Genomic DNA, 16,407 nt, shown 5'->3' with positions numbered 1-16,407 from the left:
TGTAGGGAGCGGGGAGGGAAAGGGGAATGCTTGTTTCATGAGTAGAGTTTCAGCTTTGCAAGATGAAAAAGTTCCAGAGATCTGTTTCACAGCAATGTGAATATACTTAACATTACTGAACTATATACTCTCAAAAATGGTTAAGGTGGTAAATTTTATGTTGTTTTTTACCCCCCCCCCCCACACACAAAAGCTAAGGAAGTAGAATGCTTAGAGGGAAAAGAAGTCTCAAAAACTGCAAACACAAGTCAAATTAAAAAAAGCAAAAACTGCCAGGATGTGGGACTGTGGACACCACAGCAGAAGGCGGTTCCATGGACTTGGGTGGCACTGTGGCGAGCAGTTTCAGTGAGGCATTGGGAGTGGAAGACAGACTGCAGTGGCTCACAGTGAACAGGTGAGACAGAGAGATGGGGACTGAAGACAACCCTGTCGAAAGCTTGATTTCCAAGGAAGGAAAAGAGAGAGAACCAGCTAGAAGAGCACTGGAGGCTGAGGAAGTGGGTTGTGTAGGGGTGTTTTTCCTTATGGTGAGAAAGGTTTGAGGATGTTTATGTACTGAGAGGAAAGCACTAGTGAAGAAGGAAAAGTAAAGATGGGAGAGAATCTGGTCACTGGGGAAAAGGTAGGAAGGAGATCCGGAATTATGTTAAACAGGAAGAGGGACACACTTAAAGCAGGAAAAAAGAAAGGATGGTACCAAAAGAGGCCCAGATAGTTTTTCAAAAATCACACCCGTAAACTTCTAAAATTCAGATAATCACTTATTCATTTAAGTGAACAGTGAAGGTATAGTTATGCTTAATTATGGTAATGTAAGCCCATCGGATGGAATAGCATATCTATTTTTTTAAATTAATTAATTAATTTATTTATTTATTATTATTTTTTTTTGCGGTACGCGGGCCTCTCACTGCTGCGGCCTCTCCCGCTGCGGAGCACAGGCTCCGGACGCGCAGGGTCAGTGGCCATGGCTCATGGGCCCAGCCGCTCCGCGGCATGTGGGATCTTCCCGGACCGGGACATGACCCCGTGTCCCCTACATCGGCAGGCGGACTCTCAACCACTGCGCCACCAGGGAAGCCCAGCATATCTATTTTTAAATGATGCTTATGAGGAATATACAGTAACATGATACAATAATAGATGAAAAGAGTAGGACACAAATTTGAATACAGATCTGTTTAAAAACGTATATATTGGGCTTCCCTGGTGGCGCAGTGGTTGAGAGTCCGCCTGCCGATGTAGGGGACACGGGTTCGTGCCCCAGTCTGGGAAGATCCCACATGCCGTGCAGTGGCTGGGCCCGTGAGCCATGGCCGCTGACCCTGCGCGTCCAGAGGCTGTGCTCCGCAGCGGGAGAGGCCGCAGCAGTGAGAGGCCCGCGTACCGCAAAAACAAAACAAAACAAAAACGTATATATTTACAAATAATCCATGTACGAAGAGACCAGAAAGAATTATCAAAATAACAATTGTTTTATTTAGGTGTAGAACTAAGAATAATGTTTTTCTTCTATTTTTAACTATCAAACGTTTTATCGAGCATACATTTTTTTTGTCATAATTCAACTTTAAACAGTCTTCCACAAATATGGAAAAATATTTTTTTCAATTTAGAAATTACTTAAGAGTAAAAAGTATAGGAATGTTTTTACTTTTGAAGTTCAGGAATAAAAGGTGACAGAATTTGATCTCACCCAGAAGTTTTCCCTATTGACTTAATTCAGACAGTCTTATTTTTGCATTGAGAGTTAGAATGGACCATAAGAGACCATCTAGTTTAACATCCCAGGGCTGGAATCCTCTCCACAGTACCCAACAGTCACTCACCCTGTGCTTTGACAGTCCAGGGAAAGGCCAAGATAGGGTGCAGCAGGAGCAGAGATGAGAAGTATCTAGCCTAAACTCAAATCTCCCATAGCATTCTAGAATGCCTATGTCCCTCTAAAACAGGGTACCCAGAGCTTCACATGTGGACTGACCAATATGAACACAATGCGACTATTAGCACCTTTCCTCTCTACTTCAATTAATGCAAACTGACACTGGTTAGTGCTGTTCTGGATGATAGCTACCGCCACTCTCATAGTCAAGACAAACACACAGAGTTGGGATGAAAGGAAGGCACAAGAGAAAGAGTCAAGAATAGGTGCTACCTGAGACAGCCTCTACATGATAGCAAAAATATCACCAAATATCCATAATTCACCTGTTGAACTGCTAACTTTACAATATCTACCTCAAATAAACAAATTGTAATCTGGTTTCTCTACAATAGCTATTAAATCAATCAGAGGAAAAAAATTATTGCTGCCTTAAAATGAACCAGGTATGAAGTCTTCCAAGATACACTAAGAGAAAAAAACTACAGTATATAATAGTATATGTAAATGTATATAATAGTATATAATAGTATATGTAAATGTGCCACCATGATGTGCCACATAAATGTGCCAAAAATAATATGTATGTGACTATGCTTTCATATGCATGGAACTCTCCACAAGGATACATAAGAAACTGCCAACAGTGGTTGCTTCTGAGGAAGGGTCATTAAGGGACAGGAACAGGGGGAAAATTTTAATTTCCTCAGTTATCCCTTTGTACCTTTGAAAAAGATTTTCTCTGTGTGTTCACTCAATACTCAAATAAAGAAATAAATTTATAATTATCCTAAATTGTGAAAGTATCAATATTAAGATTAAATAAAAAAAATGTCCAAAATACTCAATGTCACATATACTATGTATGTCATTTATGTCATATAATATATACAGCATATACATATAACATGTAATATACTATAGCAAGGTCTGGAAAAAATGTACTCTTGTAAGAAAAAGTTAATCAAGGTGAATCATAACAAAAAACCAATGTCCTAAAAAAGCATATATATATAGGGCCCAGCCGCTCCGTGGCATGTGGGATCTTTCCGGACCGGGGCACGAACCCGTGTCCCCTGCATCGGCAGGCGGACTCTCAACCACTGCACCACCAGGGAAGCCCCTAAAAAAAGTATATTTTTTTACCTTTTACCTAGCAATCCTAATTCCAGTAACTTAGCCTAAGGAAATAATTACACAAGTGTACAATATACTAAGTTGTTTATCTAAACATTGTTTATAATAGCAAAAAAAAATCAGAAATGATACAAATATCCAGTATAATTCCTTACATCCATAAAATGGAATACAATGTAGCATTAATATAACTTAGATATATTTGCTTTTATTAATATTTATTTATTTAGATTTTTTAATTTATTCATTACTTATATATAAGTAAAATAACACATACATGTTATATATACTACAGTGCCATGTTTGTTAAAAAATTTTATGTGTGTACACACTTATATTGGAGAGCATCTAGAAGGATATATATTAGAGAAGCTGTCTCTAAGTGTAGAATTTTAGTACTTTTATTTTATTTATTTTTTGCGGTACGCGGGCCTCTCACTGTTGTGGCCTCTTCCGTTGTGGAGCACAGGCTCCGGACGCGCAGGCTCAGCGGCCACGGCTCACGGGCCCAGCCACTCCGCGGCATGTGGGATCTTCCCGTATCGGGGCACGAACCCGTGTCCCCTGCATCGGCAGGCGGACTCTCAACCACTGCGCCACCAGGGAAGCCCTATCAGTACTTTTAATTTCACTCACAGTTTGTTTTTTTGTTCTTTTTAATTTTATTTATTTATTTTTGACTGCGTTGGGTCTTCATTGCTGTGCGCAGGCTTTCTCTAGGTGTGGCGAGCGGGGGCTATTCTTTGTTGCAGAGCACCTGCACGGGCTCTAGGCACTCAGGCTTCAGTAGCTGTGGCGCACGGGCTTAGCTGCTCTGCTGCATGTGGGATCTTCCCGCACCGGGGCTTGAACCCGTGTCCCCTGCACTGGTAGGCAGGTTTTTAACCACTTTGCCACCAGGGAAATCCCTCACAGTTTTGCTCTTAGTTTTTCCTCCTCTTTTATTTTTTTTTTGAACAGTGATCATGTTTTACTTATATAATTAAATAATAATTAAATCAATATTTATTATTTCTATATGCTAGCCACAATTCTAAGCATTTCTCGTATATTAACTCAACTAATTATTAAAATAACTCTATGAGTTACTCTGTGTGAGGTCGGCATTACCATGATCCACATTTTACAGATGAAAAACAGATGCAGAAAGGTTAAAAAGCTTCTTCAAAATCATATAGCTAACAGGTGGTGGAGACAGATTCCAACCCAGGCAGACTGGCCCCAGAGCTCAAGCCTTTAACTGCAGTGCTAAACTGCCTCTCAAACTGAAAAATGCAAGCTGCAAAAATAGTATGGTCCCATTTTGTACGGTATGGTCCCATTTTTATAAAAACTGTTTTTTTTAAAGTGGTATATGTAGCATATACATTTTAAAAATCTAGATGCTGAGATTATACTTTTGATCTATGTTATATATTTTTGCAAGATTTAATTATTTTTAAAAATCAGTTACTTTAGAGCAAGGGGCAAAAATTAAAACAGTACCCTTTTCTCCCTTGTTGCTATGGGGCAATGCAGAAAGCAGGCTGAGAGCCTGTATTGTATAGCTTCACTGTGCTTTCATGTTAAAACAGTGCTAACAATGTTATCTTAAGGGGGAATACAAATTCTGAAAAGTTATCATAATGGGGTCTCAGGGGATCCTACATCTCCAAAAGAAACAGCAGAGAACTTCCCCAAAGAAACAGCCTCAGTTGGTGCAGAGATGGCCAGAGGGTGTGGGAAGCCATCAGCCAGGCTTAGGAGTTGCAAAGTTCCTACTATAAAGTCAAGGTTTACAAAACTCTGCAAAGATGCTGGGCATTGTTCTTTCTAAATGGAAACCTCCACTTTATCTGCTTGGAGATGCTCCTGTTTTATCTACCTTCCTATAACTATATCCTTTCAGAGGTGTGGCCTCGAGAATTAAGGGGAAATTTAGATTTCGATTCTGATTAGGGCATTTGCTATTTGTCATCTATGGGAAACAAATGTTGAAGTGGTTATACACAATCTTGGAATCTAGCTCCTTGCCTCGTCTTGCCCTGCCCCTAAGTAGACAGTCAAGCTGACAGGCTAGGCTCCTTGACTATTCCTTCTACCCTCGGGGACTCTCAACACTGCTGTAGGGCTGTCACTGGGGCGGGTTATCATTTCAAGGGGGATGCAGTACAAGAACTCAACCGCTCACTGCCCTAGGGACAGAAGCCTTAATAAAACCGAAACCACGGGGACCTCAAGAGTCACAGCCAGTGACCACATCCACTGGAAGCACAGTTTCCTAGATCTTCTCCTTGAGTTATGGAATAGGAAAAGGCCTTGGAAGGTATTACTCAAGTTGGGGAGCTGAACTAAAGTAGCACTGAGGTGTCCCTTTAGACTTATAGGAGTTCTGCCAAACTCCCTGATTTGAACATTCTGAATCCAAACCGAAAACTGCATTCCCAACAGGCCAGAACCAAACCAGGTAATTATGTTGCTATACTTCCTCACTGTTACACTGGGATGTCTCTCTATATTCCTGGTCAGCATTATTAAAAAAATGTGAGAACTTTATTAGACCCCTTCCTATACCCTTTTAACTTACTGTTGCAGTTGTTTTCACTGTTCTACCCCTAGAGAGAGCTAGGAATTCAAAACAGATTGTTTCTGGGCTTCCCTGGTGGTACAGTGGTTAAGAATACGCCTGCCAATGCAGGGGACACGGGTTCCAGCCCTGGTCCGGGAAGATCCCACATGCCGCGGAGCAACTAAGCCCGTGAGCCACAACTACTAAGCCTGCACTCTAGAGCCCACAAGCCACAACTATTGAGCCCACATGGCACAACTACTGAAGCCCGTGTGCCTAGAGCCCGCGCTCCGCAACAAGAGAAGCCACCGCAGTGAGAAGCCCGTGCACTGCAACGAAGAGTAGCCCCCACTCGCTGCAACTAGAGAAAGCCCACGTGCAGCAACAAAGACCCAATGCAGCGAAAAATAAATAAATTTTAAAAAACAGATTGTTTCTAACAGAGCCTGAACATTTATCCTCCCTTATTCAGGGTTTCTTGAACCCATGTACAGGTGTACAAACCATGCACATTCACACACACACACACACACACACACACACACACAGGCGCACACACACGAAGAGAAACGTTACAGCAACCACTCCAACCCATTTAGAGTAACTGGGCATGCTGTCACCAATTCGTGGCAAAAGCATACAGGTAAAAAGCCAAGTATATGTGCTGTAGTCTCCTAATTCTCTCTCCTCCATGCCCTAAATACAGCAAAGGTGCAGAGAGCTGAGGATTCAGCCCAATTACTACAAATCACCAGACACATAGGAAAAGGGCCCCATAACCTGCCCCAGTGTAATGAAACAGGTGACTCCTAGGAATTTCACCCTAGTGAAGAAAGTAGGTGGTGGAGGGTGTCTCACATGTGTCCCTAAAACATTTCATCTTATCTCCCTGTCTCCCAATAAAGAAATAGATCTGGAAAAAAAGAAAACTGAGTTGAGAATCTAGAAACCTTAGTCCTAGTTCTAGCTATATTACCGACCAATGTGTAGCCTTGGGCAAGTTACTTAACCTCTCTGGGCCTCTGTTCCCTTTACTCCACATGAAATGAAACATCTGAAACTACATAAATTCTACGTAAGTACAAGAATAGGCTAAATTAGGGGATAATTATATTATAAAAGGTGCCCTGGCTCTATGAGAGCAAAGTCTGGCCTTGCTCTCTTTTGGCAACTCTCTTCACTTTCTAAGTGAAATAAGTGGTCTTTTTCACTTAAGCAGTAGAATCCTTAGAGTGAAGTTACTCCCCCTCTTAGAGAACTGAGCTCTTAGGAACTCAGGTTCCTCATTGCCTCTAAAGTCCCGTTTAATTCCAGAATCCTGTGATCCAGACTAGATTTAGCACAGGAGATTTTTAAAGTTAGGCTTCTTCAGCACGTTTTAATTGGTTCAATTTAAAAAAGAATCCAGAGGGCACACAATTCTTCCAGAACTCCCAACTAACAACTCTAACACCTAAAGTGAGGCTTACCAGGCCTCAAAGACCAGCAAGGACCTCCCACTGGATCACCAGCACCAAGCACTATTTGTGTGGTTACCCCAAACCTCATCTTCATCCTATATACACAGCCCCCTTGCCAGTATAGACATGTAAAAGAAACGAAAACCACAATCCTTGTCCTCAAACTAAGGTGCAGGCTTGAGCCCAATGGCTGAGCACACAGGATATAAAACACATAAAAAGAGTAAAATTTACTAAGCAATTTACCAACAAATAAAAGTTAATAGTTCACGTAAGACATAAGTATGCAGAGAAGAACAGACTGATGTGGGTTAATCACAGAAAGTTTTATGCATAAAAGAGTTTTGAGAATCAGGTTTTCAAGAGCAGAAGGAACCCGGATTGGCAGAGAAGAGGGTTCTAGCCCAGAATGGGATTCTGAATCAAGGCTCTTTACCTTCCAAGTGTTGGGGGCAGGTTCCCTGTTCACAAGGCTCCAACCCCCTGATGCTTCCACTCAGTGCCACTCAGGAGACATTCCCAGTAACCCATCTTGTTGGCTATTCTCCGACTGAGTCTTCCTTCCTAGGGACAAGCTCCATTGCCAAGGGGATGGATGTGATGTCACAATCAGGAGCACTCTATTAATAGGAACAAGGAAGAAAAAGGTGAGTCAGGAGAACTACCTGCACTTGGCAGTGAAACTAGACAGACTGGGATCTGGTGGTTGGTTGAGGAGGACGAGACAACTCCACTAAGAACTATAGGTTTCAAGGCTAGGCATCCGGGCTGCCCTCTAAGGAGTGAGATCATCAGCTAAGGAATCACACGCACGGACCAGGTGATTCAAACATAGCTGAGAGGGGGAGAGAAAGGGACAAGAAGAAAGGTAGGGAAGAGGAGCTGTTTGAGATAGAAAAAGGTTCTTTTATTCAGTGCATACAACTAAAAGTAATGTCAATGAGTCTAAATCTGTGGCTATACAATGCAGAGAGCCATGACAGCTTACATGTACAGTATGATGCTTTAATGTTTCCAGAGTGCTTTCACATAAATTATTTCATATAAAAAGAATTCTGTCCTACTCTCCACTTGGAAAATACTGTTTCATAAGAAGATGCTCAAGAATGTTGGTACAGGTGCAATTCTACTTCCAAGTCCAGAAATATTCCTGAGGGGATCAGCCTTTAAAAAAAAAAAATGAAGAGGCAGTGAATCAGGAAATTATTCTAGGGTAGGAAACTGGAAAGACTAGAGGTAGCAGTATGATTAAGCTGACCAGACTCTCATTACTAAAAGGATGAAACTAAGTAGAAGGAGACAAGGCTTCAGACGCAGAATAGAAACTATTCAAATTCCTTTCCTTACCTTCACATCTATCAATGTTAACGGCTATGTTAGAAAGGATGACGATTTTTAGTCATAAAACAGAGACCATTTCATCCTGAGTCTGGTATACGTGCTCATTAGTTTACTATGTTCATCAGCCATAACACATTAGTGTGTGGTATTTTAAAACTAATCAGAGGATAAAAGTGCAAGGCCAGATCCACTTTCTCTTCCCTGTAGTTGGAGGTGGGGGGAAGTTGATCTGTCTCTCCCATCCATAATACAGAGGAGGGTATGATGCTTCTTCCATTTTGACCACAGCAACAGCCTGGCACAAGCACCTGCACGTCAAGAAATGCTTCCAGGAGCCAGTGCTGTTGGTTATGTTCAGTCTTCCAGTGACACATTTCAGACTCAGAAAGCAAACAGTTATCTAGCCTGGGAAAACCAATCGTCCTTCACTGCTCCCTTGACCAGAACAAAACAGGATTTTTCAACTGAGAGGAGGACCAGGAGTCAGGAGACTTGGGTTCTGGTCCCAGTTCTACCAACTGTATGGCTTTTAACAAGCCATGTATCCCTTCTGTAATTTTCAATTTCTTCACCTGTCAAGTAGGGAAAATGATAACTGCCTTATCGACCTTACATATTGTCCAGGAAAAGCAAATGACATAATAAATGTGAAAGCATACTGAATACCGCTATTCATAGGTAAGGTATTTGTAGTAACAGACTGCAAAATAAATTTAGAGTACTGAGGGCCCATGAGGAAATGCTTGAAAGAAGCCTGTTCTTTCTTTCCCATTACTGGGAACCAGGCACAGCCACAAAGCCGGCTGGACACACAGGGCAGTAACATTATTGCATCACTCAGATTCCCTACCATTCCTATCTGGGGACAACTATCAGCCTGCAACATTATCAGCTTCTTGCTCTATTGTCAGACTAAAACCACCTGTATAGGAAGGGATTAGACTATCACTACCACAGCCCAGTCCCCAAGAACAGTGATTCAGTGGTCTCTAACAGCCACATTTGCTACTAGGTAGAATGAAGTCAGTTTCTGAATGGAGATGTCTGTCAGTCCCTCAGGCAAAACACCCTCACCCCTCTCAGCTTTCTGCTCCTTCTCCGGCCCCCCCCTTCCCAATCCTCAATTTCCTCTGCGTTCTGGTTTGGAGAAGGCTTTCCGGTGTGTGAAGTGTGCGAAGAGGGACTGGCAATCCAGGGCAGGGATGTAAGGAATGTGAGATTCCTTCATGGAGGGGTGGGAGGGAGAGGGGGGAAGGAATGGAGGAGGAAGACAAGGCTGTCAAAGACAAGGCATGGGAGAGGAGCCAAGCTATGGCGCTTCGAGGGCGGGGGTTCAGGTTCCGACGCCCCTGCCCACACTGACCCCCAGGATGTTCCCTGCCTCCCCTTCCGGCCCGTCAATCATTGCCCATTTAAACACCACGTGGTTCCCCCAATTCGCCCCCCTCCCTGTCCTCCAGCCAGCCCAGGCCCCCTCCCGCACTTCCTAAGGCTCCCCCACTCCAATGGACCTCCCCAACAACCCACCCATCAGCGCCCCTTTATCACCTCTAGACTCCTCCCTATTACTGCTCCCTTCCTCCATTTTTCATCTTTACTCCCATCCCTCCTCCTGACCTCCAATAGCTCGAACCCCCGTCCCAACCCCCCTGGGACCTTGCCCCCTCCCCTCCCACACCCTCTTTTAGGTGGGAGCTCGCGCAGGCGCCGTACGCACCGCCCTGGAAGCGGTCTGGACTCTCCGTACCCAGGCCTGGCTGGAGCTGAGGCCGCAGCGGCCAAGGGATAGCCAGGGTGCCGGGTCCCAGCTTTTCCTGGGAGGGGAAGGGGAAGGGGAAGAAGACGAGAGATGGTTCCGACCACTCTTCGCGGTGTGGGACAGATCCCTTGCCCCGCCCACCGCTGCTACGCAACCTAGCGGAAGCTCGTCACCAAACTCCGCCTCTTTGTTTAACTCAGCCCCGAACTAGAAGCCACAAGCGGCCAACGAGGTGAGTGGAAGGCTAGCCAGGCCTCCGCTCTAGACCGGAAGTCTTTATGGTCCCAGCGAGAACTAGATAGCCATTTGGGAGGGAGAGCTCTATGTTCTTCCCAGCGTGAGCGTCAGCGGCAGAGCTGGAGGTCCACTCTCCCGGAGCGCGAGACTTCGCTTTGGAGGGGTGCACGTCTTCGTGCCCTAAAGCTGATGCGGCTTGCTGCGAGATCGTCTCTAGGAGGCTGGCCTGCAGTGACCTGCCGTCTCCCCGGTCCCTCTCCCGTTTCCAGAGCTGTGGTCAGCATCCCGGAGCCTACCGATCTTATGACTCATGGTCATGGGAGTGGATATGTAGTCAACAAGGCGACCACGGGGTGGGGAATGGGGGAGTGTCTGACTGGACAACTTTGATCCAGGGTTGCCCGCCTCTCTCCCAGTCGCACTCCTGACGTCTTTACGTCGGCCTTCCAAACACTTGTACAGTTCCCTGAAGCACCTAACGGGAGAGGAGGGAGATAAAATGTCCCTCTTCCCGGGTTGTGGTTTGATTTCCTTAGGGTACAGCACCATGGCTGGGGGTGTGGGCGGGAGAGAACTTGAGCTCCGAGGAAAGTCAAGGTGGACCCTAAAGCCCTCTAGGAGAAGGTAAGGGATTGATTAAGCAAACCAAGGCATTACAATTACATGGCATCTTAGGCTAATCTGATAGTAAGCAGTATTTGATATGGATATTCGCCAAGCAAATGGTAATGCACATGTACGTATATTGTTTATATATAATTGGTCTATAGGCAACATTACAGAGCTAGCTGCCTTTTGTTGACTATGTAACAAGTCTCAAAGGGAACTAAAGGTTCGGGCCTCTTTTCAGTCTCTGAGGGGACCCTGAGATCTAGTGAGATAAGTGCATTAGGAACAGGTGCCTTTCAAACTGGGAGAGTCTAATGTAAATGTTGCTTTCGGTGCCCCAGATTCCATTACTTCCAAAGGGGGAGGGGGTGAGTCTGCCTGTTGTCTGTCTCTGCTGTGAATGCTGCTTTTTCCAGAGATCTTGACCAAGCTGGATAGTGCATTAAAGTTGAGGACCCCAAATCAGGAATAAAGATGAGAGTTAAAGCAGTTGGAGAAGAGGAGGAAACTGCCTGCTGTGTGCTAGACACAGCTTCTTATATAACTTCTTTTTCTCGTCTGCAAAATGGAATCACATATTGAAGAACTGTCGAGAAGAGAAGTTATGAGCCGGGTTTCATACTTTTGTCCGCCGGATTCCAAAAACCTTTGCTTCTTTTTCCACTGGGTCACGCCTAGGAGAAACAAATCTTAGTGCATTCTCCTAGTCAAGTGGAGGAAAATTGGTACCTGAGACGCCCCCTGGTGGTCCACGTGTTTTCTTGCGCAGCCAACCCTCTCCCGGGCTCCTTTAATACCTAAAATCCCACCCGCTTCGCGGCGCGTGAATCTCGGATCGCGATTGGCCGGGTGGGGACTGGAGGCGGGACGCGGGGGGGGGGGGGGCGGGCGGTGCTGATTGGCTGGAGGAGGCCCGCCGGGGGAAACTTCCGGGAATGTTCGCACTCCAGCGTTCCATTGGTCCGCATCCGGCGGCGGCGGGGCCTTTGGCTCCCCCTGCGGGCGGCTCAGTGGGGTGCAGTGTACGGCGGGCAGGCTGGGTGGGTAGTGGGCTGCGGGTCGGGGAGAGGATGCACCGAGTCCCCGGTTGTCCAGATGAGGGTTCGGGAGGGTTTGGCGAGTGAGATTCCATTCCTTGGCTCCGCACCAGGTTTCCTGCCCCCGTCTCCGTCGGCTTCCCTACTTCGGGGCTTGATACTGAAAGATCATCCCGGGAGGGGGCTTCCAGCCCAGAAGCAGTCTATCCAGAGACACCCCCGAATTCTGATCTTGAAGTTGGAAGCCCCTGGGGAAGTTCGTTTCTACCCTTTTAGAAGAGTTAGAGGGTTTGAGGCTGCCTGACCCCAGTGTGATAGGTAGGCCTTGCGAAGTGGACATGGGGGCGAAGGCTCCAAGCGTTGAACCTTCGTCCCCTTTTCCCCCTTCTAGTGGGGTGCTGAGGCTCGGGCAGCATGACGACGGAGACCTTCGTGAAGGATATCAAGCCCGGGCTCAAGAACCTGAACCTCATCTTCATTGTGCTGGAGACAGGTGGTTCTGCTGGCGCGGTGGGCCCCCTGCGCGCATTCTCGGGGTTGGGGGCCAGGAGTGGGGGGAACATCACCTCTGTTCTTAACTTGCACCCGTCACAGCAGGGCGCACCACAGGACTGCTCACGCCCAGTCTCCTCGCCCCCACCCGGAGAGTTGCAGTGTAGGGTAGATGGATGGAATGCTTGTCAGATCCAAGCCTCCAGTGCCTCTTGGGCCTCTTCCCACACAGGGCCCTCTCCATGGTGCTGGCCCCTCCCTCACCTGCCCCAGGGATTTGACTTTGCCCTGTTTGTACACCTTTTTCCTCACTCCACCAATATCTAGACCTCATCCCTCTGATCACCACCACCCCCATTTATTTGACCATCCACCCCCTAACCCCATTGTTCTGTTCCCTCCAGGCCGAGTGACCAAGACAAAGGACGGGCACGAGGTTCGGACCTGCAAAGTGGCAGACAAAACTGGCAGCATCAATATCTCCGTCTGGGACGACGTGGGCAACCTGATCCAGCCTGGGGATATTATCCGGCTCACCAAAGGGTAAGCCATCAGGTGACTTCTGGCTATTCAAGGGCAGTAACGGGGTGGGGGGGCGGGGGGATTAACAGTCCCTGTAACTCGAATCCTGCTTTTTGTGACCCCACAGGTACGCTTCAGTGTTCAAAGGTTGTCTGACATTGTACACTGGCCGTGGGGGTGATCTTCAAAAGATTGGAGAGTAAGTGCTGTCTTGGAGCTGGGGATGTAGAAGCACCAGGCCAAGGAGAGAAGTTTGAGGTTTGCAAGGAGACAGCATAAGGGTGTGCATTCCCTTTCCTGTACCTGGACCTTTCTGAGGTTTCCAGAGTAGCCCAGAGGTTGGGCCTGAGGCTTTGCCACTTTCTCCCCTTGCAGATTCTGTATGGTTTATTCTGAGGTTCCTAACTTCAGTGAGCCAAATCCAGAATACAGTGCCCAGCAGGCACCCAACAAGACGGTGAGTCCCATGGCTGTGATGTGTGGAAGGAGGGCAGGTCAGGCCAAGAAGCATGGTAGGGAGTAAGGTCTGAATGTGTCATTTGTGCCTTCAGGTACAGAACGACAGCAGCCCTACGGCTCCCCAGCCTACCACCGGACCCCCCGCCACTTCTCCAGGTAAACCTGTTCCTTCCATCCACTGGTCCTCCTAGTTCTAATCTCCCCAGCCTGGAAAGATGCATTGCCCTCATCCCTTTTCCAGATCTCTCTTCTCTCAATATATCCTCTTGCACCCAATTCTCCCAGTTCTTTTGCAAGTCCCTGGGGTGAAAAGATTTGGGGCCATGTTTCTATCACTGATAGAGCTCCCTTTTGCCACTGCCACTCAAAGGCAAAAATGAGAGCAGTTTCTCCACAAAGACTGCCCTCTTTCATTCTAGCTTGTTCCTCTCTGCTTCTTCTCTGGCAGAACCTTGCCTTTTCTCCCCTTGCCTATTTTGATTCATTATCAGTTCTGATACACTGTTACTTACAGGACTCAGCATGGAGTCCACACTGCTCAACTTTAAGCACGAAATAGTTCCCCTTTAGGGTTGCCACTTTCTTGAAAACTAAAGGCCCTGCTTCTAGGCCTTGGCCCTCAGGATTATGGTTCTTCCAACTCAGAAGCCCCTGCTTTTGGTCTCTTGAGGAATTTGGCTTACTGCAGATCATCAGCTTTTGATGAGAATCACTCACCAACATCATTTCCTTCGTCTCCTGGCTTCTCCTTAGGAACCTGGTTTTTATTGCTCTTTTCTCCTTCTGGGTCATCTCGCAGCTGACCCTACCACTCCTGGGTGTTTGTCTCTCTCTTGCCTCTGATCCATGCCTTATGTTTCTCCCTGTGACACTAGGCTTCAGGCTTCCTCTACCCTTCCTCAGTCTGTGTCTGCATCCCCAGTTACCATGGTTTCCAAAATTGTCTGTGTCAGAACCACTCAGGGTCACGGTGTTCTTTAGGAACACCGTGAAATAACAACATTTAATTCCACCACAAAAGAGTAGCATCCATGTTTTCAACTGAAAATATGACTATTACGTATTCTCAGGTCTCCATAACTCCATAATTTATAAAATTATTTTAAATAAGGTACACTTAAGCTTGTTTGTCCCTAATATTCATTTGCCAGATGTTTATTCACTTTGTCATCTGCTAACAGGTACAGAAGGTTTTAAAAAAACATGTGTGGCATAAAAATGATGACTTCCTACATACTCCTCATTTTTTCTGTGAATTAAGGAAGGGGCTTTATTCTTCCATTTTTGGCTGCAGATATCTTAGTCTGATGGAGCAGAAGGATTCAGCAGGGATATGGGTAGGGTTCATGACGCCCTATGTATGTGAGAGGCAGGCCTCTGCCTTCATTTAACAAGCATTTATAGATGAGGAATGCCAAGGAAAAAACATAGCACTTGCTTTGAGGAGCTTGCAGTCCATGAAAGGAATAGTCCCACAGACAACAGCTGTAACACACTGTGGTAAGTGTGGTGATAATGATTTGCACAGCTAAGGTAGAGCAAGGAGACCATCGAACACTGAAAATATACACAAAAATGTTGTCTGTTATTTTGGGGGTGTGAGAGTATGTAAAATAGTTTTTGTGCTTATTCTTATTTCTGTTTTCCCAAGTGAACATGTATCATTGTGATACACACCACCACACTTTTTTCTTTCTTTCTTTTTTTTAAGATCCTTCTTACATTTTAAGATGGAAACTTCAGGCCCTTCCTTTCCCAACGCTTCTCCAGTCTTACAGTCACTTTTGGTCAAGGGTTCTTTTGTCGGTGGTCCTTGAGCCTAGAACTAAACACCTATTTCTAGATCTGACTCCTAATGATACAGAGATGGATAAAAGAGAAAAAAAATATATCGGGAATTCCCCACAGTCCAGTGGTCAGGACTCCGTGCTTTCACGGCTGAGGGCCCAGGTTCAATCTCTGGTTTGGGGAACTAAGATCCTACAAGCTGCGTGGTGCAGCCAAAAAAAAAAAACCAACAATTAAACACAAAAAAGAAAGAAAAAATATCATACGACAGTTCATGTAGCAACTGCCAAAATGATGATTGCATCTTTTTGGGGCCCCGTTCCTACAACTCACATCCTTTGCACTTGGTCCCACGGCATCAGTGTGCAGCTGTGCTCGGTGGTGACTGTGCTGCCTGCTGGGGCTGGAGGCGGGCCTTGGGGACGGATGCCTGCCCACCTTAGTTCTCTAATTCCGGTTTTTCTTCCCCTTCTCCCACAACTAGCCTCTGAGAGCCAGAACGGGAATGGACTGAGCACCCCACCAGGTCCTGGTGGTGGCCCACACCCCCCTCACACTCCCCCCCACCCCCCCACCCCCCGAATTACCCGAAGCCAGCCCAACCACACGCCTGCCGGCCCTCCTGGCCCCTCCAGCAGCCCTGTCAGTAATGGCAAAGAAACCCGGAGGAGCAGCAAGAGATAGCAAGACATTCTTCCTCCCTGCCACCAGCCACAACCCAGGTGTCTGCTAGAGAACACAGCTTTCTACTGGGCTGCTGGCTTTTGGGGGCAGGGGGTGTGTAGGAGTATTTTAGCCACTAAACTTCACTGGAGGGGTGGTGAGCAGTGGCCTTATCCGCCCTCAGCCCATAGTCCCCTCCTTGTCAGCTGAAGCGGCCTGTCCCCTGGGAGTCCAGGCCCTCTGCCTCCCCGCCTTCCTCTTTAGAAATGACAGTTACAGTCTGATCCTTGGGTGTGTGATGTGGAAGTTTAATTGAATCCCTCCTTCCTAATAAATGTTACCACTCTGTACTGGACTCCTTTGCTCTTTGTGGGAAAATGAAGAGGTCGGCAGCTGGGCATTTGGGAGAGTGGGGTGTCCCTAGGAGGTGGAGGGGAGATAGGTTACAGGCAAGGCCCGGGCAAAGGAGG

The 16,407-nt window shown here is 46.4% G+C and overlaps 2 protein-coding genes across 9 annotated transcripts in view; one reads left to right on the top strand and one right to left on the bottom strand.

Annotated features, from left to right (window-relative positions):
- Nucleotides 1-10,669, bottom strand: part of RNF41 (ring finger protein 41) — a 26,414-nt gene extending 15,745 nt beyond the window's left edge. Inside the window, exons 1-2 of one of the 4 annotated variants that reach the window (XM_032644212.1) lie at nt 10,089-10,669; nt 7,467-7,650 (exon numbers count right to left, since the gene is read on the bottom strand). The gene's annotated coding sequence lies outside the window, so the exon portion shown is untranslated. The remainder of the gene's footprint in view (nt 1-7,466; nt 7,651-10,088) is intronic. The other 3 variants (XM_032644211.1, XM_032644213.1, XM_032644214.1) reach the window with 3 other exon arrangements.
- NABP2 (nucleic acid binding protein 2) lies at nt 10,325-16,285 on the top strand. 5 transcript variants are annotated; one of them, XM_032644233.1, is made up of 7 exons: nt 10,325-10,362; nt 12,405-12,506; nt 12,910-13,048; nt 13,155-13,226; nt 13,403-13,484; nt 13,579-13,642; nt 15,759-16,285. In XM_032644233.1, the coding sequence occupies exons 2-7, from the start codon at nt 12,428-12,430 to the stop codon at nt 15,956-15,958; spliced, it is 636 nt and encodes a 211-aa protein (XP_032500124.1). In that variant the 5' UTR covers nt 10,325-10,362; nt 12,405-12,427; the 3' UTR covers nt 15,959-16,285. The 5 variants fall into 5 exon arrangements, with proteins under 5 accessions (XP_032500124.1, XP_032500120.1, XP_032500122.1 ...); XM_032644229.1 differs by lacking the exon at nt 10,325-10,362 and adding an exon at nt 10,510-10,643; XM_032644231.1 differs by lacking the exon at nt 10,325-10,362 and adding an exon at nt 10,677-10,991.
- The last annotated feature ends 122 nt before the right edge of the window (nt 16,286-16,407 follow it).

Source organism: Phocoena sinus, chromosome 10, assembly GCF_008692025.1.
Source record: "Phocoena sinus isolate mPhoSin1 chromosome 10, mPhoSin1.pri, whole genome shotgun sequence".
Taxonomy (NCBI): Eukaryota; Metazoa; Chordata; class Mammalia; order Artiodactyla; family Phocoenidae; genus Phocoena; species Phocoena sinus.
The sequence above is the reverse complement of the archived record's forward strand: the minus strand, read 5'-3'. Positions and strand labels throughout refer to the sequence as shown.